At 38.0% G+C, this 6,000-nt stretch overlaps 1 protein-coding gene across 1 annotated transcript in view; it reads left to right on the plus strand.

Moving 5' to 3' along the window:
- Window positions 1-5,737, plus strand: part of LOC132028394 (teneurin-2-like) — an 83,864-nt gene extending 78,127 nt beyond the window's left edge. The window contains exon 3 of the mRNA XM_059417316.1: window positions 5,430-5,737. Coding sequence (XP_059273299.1) covers window positions 5,430-5,722 — 293 coding nt within the window. The 3' untranslated portion in view covers window positions 5,723-5,737. The remainder of the gene's footprint in view (window positions 1-5,429) is intronic.
- The last annotated feature ends 263 nt before the right edge of the window (window positions 5,738-6,000 follow it).

The raw sequence follows: 6,000 nt of genomic DNA on the forward strand, positions 1-6,000 counted from the left end.
ACAAAGCAGGGCCTGGTGGGTAGGGGAGTGGGTGGTGGAATGGATTGAGAAAGGATGCTCTCTTGCTGAGCCAAGTTGGAATTTTAGACTCTTCACTGGGATTCTGCAGACACCGGCGCAACTCAGAGAGAGAGGGACACCTCTTTATAGCTCCCCCATGAATTTTTCAGCGGTGGTAAATTTCAATTTAACATCAGTTCTTCTCTGACACCATCAGGGAGAGGAAGGGGTGCTTCATTACCACTGGGTGGGGATGTAAGTCCAGGATCATCTCAAGGCCACCAATGATGCCTTCCTGTGGGATGTCTGGGAAGGCTCATTCCTATTGGATGAGGATGAAATTCTACCCTGGCGTGTTTATGGACGTAAGGAAGGACCCTTAATTTACAGTAGGCTTTACTCTAGGCTTATTTTGCCCGTTTCCACTGGTGTTTTTAATTTGCAGATTTCTCCAACACCAGGTCCGGAATACATAAGGCAAAAGTAAACCCCAGGGAACTCACAACTATGTCTTTTCTCAGGTCCCAGGATCCTAATAGCACTGTCTTCTTTAGACACCCTTTAAACTCTTTCTAAGTAGTTTTTCTATGTACTCCTCAGGGGGAGTTAGCTGTACTTAGTGGGACAAGTAGAACAGCATGGGAAATTCTATCTTGATCCAAAACCAGAAGACTGTCATCTTTTGAAGAAACCGTAATCATGCCAATATGCATTTCTATTTTTTTTCCTTGTTCACAGGTTAATTCTGTTAGATCATGGTAATTATGTGGCTTTGCTTATGATCCTAGTGTTTCTTAGCATTACTTGTATTGACTTCATGGAAATCTGCATCTTCACAAGCTTTACAACTTAGACTTATATTGGCACTATATTACTTTCTGTCATCAACAACTAACTAATGATACAGATGTTGATAGGTTGGTTGATATGAGCAGAGATTAGCAGTAAGTGGGTTGGTATGGTGGGGATTAATTTTAGAAGTGATCATTAGTGACTGTTTTCATGTTGTAGCAACTTTTGCTCCTGTGTATAGAATTCTCTCTCTTAAATTCAGGGGACTCACATAGTGAACATTTAGGTAATACAAGTTTTCTATATTGTACTCCCCTATTACTACAGTTAACTTTTATCTTCCTGCCCTCCTAGTAGAAAATCTGTTCAAATGCTGACATTTCCAGTGCTATTTGTATTCCCTGGTATTACCATGACATGATAATTCTGACTTAGCGACATATGTGCTTCTCCTAGTTAAAGGTTATTTCAAAGTGTGAGAAGTTGGTAAAAACTTAGAAGATAAAGCCATGATCACAATACGCTGCCATATCTTTCCTTTGAATTGTGTCCCCAAACAAAACTAGTTGGTGAGAGGCTGATTTTTTATATCTCTTGCAAAATTTCTCTCAAAAAAATTCTGAAAAGGATCTGGGTTATACACTGAAGTTATGGCCAAGAAAAAGTCCACTCAACGACAAAAAGATTTACCAAGAGAATTATTTTTAAACACTTGTGTTCTGCTATCCTGGTCACCTAACAGTTTTAGGAATTAATTTTATCTCCCAACATCCTAAATTATACTCACACTCTAAAATACGGATATGGATTTTTAAAACAAAAATAGTGACCTTGGCCTTGATGATGTAACTTGGGGCCACACTGGGCAGTTCACTGGCATCGACCATAAAACACATACCTGAGATGAAATAAGTTTGAAACATCATCCACATCCACTTTAATACAGTATCAGAGACACTGGAGGCAGATAGAAGGTAAACATATGTTTCGTGGATACTGAGATATGATGACTCTTTCTATCTTCTTCAAGAAAATAAAGAAGGAAAGAAATGTTGACTGCATTCCACTAGAAATCTTAGCTTGGAGAATCACACAATGACTAGTCTCTCTCTTCCATTCAAAGCTGCCATGGAGCTTAATAAAGACATAATTATACAAGATGAATTAAAGCAAAATCAACCTTCCATCAATGAGCAAAGTAAGTGAAAAACAATAAGTTGACATGGTATTAAAATTCCCCTATGCTGTTTACATTCTGAGCAGAAGAGTATGACGTGAGAGTTTTGTGCTGTGAGATAAACTACGTGAAAAATGTTTGTCTGAAATCAGTGTATATAGGGGAATGTTTGGGAACAGTTTGGAAAGAGCACACTGAAGGGGGCCTGAGGACTTCCTGGAGTAAATTCAGAGTCCCTCCAAGTAGTAAGTCTACTGCTAGATGAACATCTGCTGGCCAAGCTGTGAAAGGATGAACGGTCGGACCAGTAGATGACCTTTCATGGCTCCTTGTCCTTTTCCTATATAGTATTTATCACTGTATAAATTGTACTTTGTTTATGGGATTCTTTGATTAATGTCTCTTTCCCAATTAGACTGTAAATGTCATGGGCTCCATTTTTATAAGGCTTACTGTTATATCCCCAATGCCTAGCATAGCACTAGGAACGATAAATATTTGTTGAATGATTTAATAAATGATAGATCCATTTTTCCTTTCCACTGTGTATGTGGCTTGCCAGCTTCATATGTTAAGCCAGCAAACTTGGAAATGGCTTGGGCCAGAATCTGTCCCAGGTACTTAGAATAAGATTACTATTCTTTTGAGTTAGTTGAGGACAAAAGGTACCAAACTAGGAGTTGTGAGGAAAGGGTGGCATTGGGAGACCATGGTCCTATTGGAAAATGACTATAAGGAGTTTAGAAGGTAGTATTTTTGAGGAAACTTTTCTGAATTTAGACTAAAACCTGGCTTCCTATAAACCAGTGTAAACATAGTTAATTTTCCCAATGACTTCACTACCTCATCTCCAATTTTCTGTAGAGTGTTGCTTGTTTGTGGCTTATGGGGCCGTAAGCTTAAAGTTGAAACTCTTAAAGTATGCTGTTTTCCAACATTTGCAGTTACTTTAAAAGTTGTGCTAATTTTAAATGATTTATGATGATTTTAAGTTTAACAGAAAAAAACAATATTTTAATTTCTTATCATCAAGTAAATTTGATAACCAAAGAAGAAGACTGCATTTATTCCATGGCTTTCCATGCCCTAGGCATATTGCCTGTTACTTTGAGTACCCAGATTGAAAAGCACATGGGATGCTCTGAAAACTGAAGCTTCCTTTCCTCACACAGATGTTTCTCTTTTCCCGAGGAGGTCTTTGAAACTAGTTCCAGATAATGAGATGTGGGAAAACCATCAGGAAAGTTGCCTTAATACATACACACTCCATTTCAAATGGAATCGTATAGCTAAAAATTCCCACATGTGGAATAAAAACATGTGTGTTTTCGTTTGACTTGTTTTCATTTATTATAGGAAAAGGAAACATTATATTTCCTGCCTGTCCAGAGCAAACATGAGCTCTAGAAACAAGATGGGAGAATGCTCATATTAAGTGACTCTTCATTTACTGAAGATGAGAAAACAAAAACAGAAAAGCATTGTAACATCAGACATATATGAACTTAACTTTCATTTTATAGACTACTGAAACTAAAATAAAAATTTTAGCGTACAATTATGAGAAAATACCTAAGTACCAAGGATGTTAACTGGAACAGAGTACCTGGACAAGGGATCTCAGACATGATAAAATATGTACAGGGAATAAGTAACAGCACTGAGGACCATGCTGGTGGTGGTGAGGACTTCCTCTTCCGTGCCCAGTAAGCAGGAAATCACCCCATCCCCACAGGAAGTTTTGCTTGGGTTAGCTCTCCAATGAATAGGTTTCACTCTGCAGAAGCAATTATGTATAAAATTGGGTTTGATCCCATTTACACAGCTAACTAAAGAAGACTGTGGAACTTCAATGTGTGGTGAAGTTGGAAAGTAGAACCTCAGAATATTACAAATTAAAGTCACACTACGTTAATACAAACAGTTGCAAACACTTTTTAAAATAAAAGCTGAGAAATGATGCCATGTATGTGGAGTATCATAGAGTAGTCATGTTATGTCATAAGTTTGGAGATATGATTGATGGGGAATGACCCTAATATAATAAGTATATACAAAGTAAACCATGGATGTGGTGTTATTTATAAGGTTTTCCTCGCTAATAGCATGGAACTGCATTTCTTCACTGCATTTTCCCCCATTGTCTGTAACTTAGTTAAAGACCAAAAAAAAAAAAAAAAAAAAAAATCAGCTATATATGTCAGTAAATAGAATGTACCACATGATTTCATCTAATTTGCATTGAAAGCTTAAAATCTCTTATAAGAAGCTGTAAGAGTGAAGTACACAGATAGAGCATTCACTGTGCCAAAATGTTGCCAGGCTGGTTTTTGATTCAGAGCATTTCATATTGTAGAATGAGCAGATGCTTGGAATCTGCAGATTCGAGGTGTATTGTGGATCTGCCACTTGCCTAGGCATGACCTCGGAAATCGTCAACACCTAAACTGCTGGGCTATTATGATACTTAAATGAGATTTAAAGCCTATACACTGTCTGCCCATGCCCAACATATGGTAACATAAAAATGGTCAATAAAAGTCTATTCTCTTCCGCTTCCCATTCATGCACACATTCACTCTCCAAACTACTTGTGGTTTTAAGCTGAAGACATTGTTTGATATCATTTAAAAGTGTAAGGACTGACTTTTCATCCAGAGGATGCTAACTTAAATAATACATTACATAGTTTATTAAAAAAAAAATTGGTGTATATTATCACATAGAAGATACACAGTGATCCTGAGAGGAATTTAAGAGATTAATACCCAGATTTTACAGATGAGAAAACTGGGGCTCAAGGAGTAAGAGACTTGCCACAATGAGACTTACCAGTGGGAAGCTGGGACCAGTACCCAGGTCTCCTGGCCACCACTCACATTTATTGGAGGATTAAGGTTCTTTGACATGAAGACAGACTGCTCAAGGATCAGATCCATGTTTTGCTACAATCTAGATGTGTGACCTTGGGTAAGTCACTTAAATTCTCTGTTCCTCTGTTCCTCAGTTTCCTTACAAAATGATTACAATAATATTATCTTCTTCATAAAGTTGCTATAAAACTTAAAAACATAAAATAGAAGTTGCCCAACCAAAGATGCCCAGAGCAAAGTAAGCATTTGGTATATATATTAGCTATTATTACAAATCCCATGTTTTTTTCAGCTACATGTGCTACCTAGACAGCAGTAAATGCTGTAACATTTTTTAAACAAAATCTGAGCATTCTGGCCTAGGGTTAAAAGTAATCGTAGATGTTTACTTTTTTGCTCTCAAATTTACCCCAATATCCTAAATACTCTTGCTCATATATTCCTGTATACCATGGAAATCTGGTAGATTTTTTTTTTTTTTTTTTTTGGGTGGGAAAAACCACCTGTATGCTCTTTGTAAGAATAAATTTCCACTTTGTAAGGCATTTCACAATTTGTAATCAGTCTCTCTGTTGCTGTCACCTTAGGAACTAACTTCACCCTTGCGGAACTGGGAATCTGTGAGCCCTCCCCGCACCGAAGTGGCTACTGTTCTGACATGGGGATCCTTCACCAGGGCTACTCTCTGAGCACAGGGTCTGACGCCGACTCCGACACAGAGGGAGGGATGTCTCCAGAACACGCCATCAGACTGTGGGGGAGAGGGATAAAATCCAGACGCAGTTCCGGCCTGTCCAGTCGTGAGAACTCAGCCCTTACTTTGACCGATTCTGACAACGAAAATAAGTCAGATGATGAGAACGGTAGGCCTGCTTCTTAAATACCTTTTCGTGTTCTGGGTACGGCACATTATGGCGTTTGGGATGCCTGTTTTTTAAATAAAGAGGAGTATAAAACCATTCATTTTCTTTTAAATCAACCATGTCTACCCACTCCGCGCTCGGGAAAAATAAACCAGCAAACCTCCAGCACACAAGAAATGAGGAGAGAATTTTAAAATCATATTTTGACGATAACACAGTATTCAGGTATAGTTGGTTGGTCTTATTAGCAAGTAAATTACATTGCAAAAGAGGCAACTTGATAAACTATGACCTA

This window comes from Mustela nigripes, chromosome 12 (genome assembly GCF_022355385.1).
Source record: "Mustela nigripes isolate SB6536 chromosome 12, MUSNIG.SB6536, whole genome shotgun sequence".
Lineage (NCBI taxonomy): Eukaryota > Metazoa > Chordata > Mammalia > Carnivora > Mustelidae > Mustela > Mustela nigripes.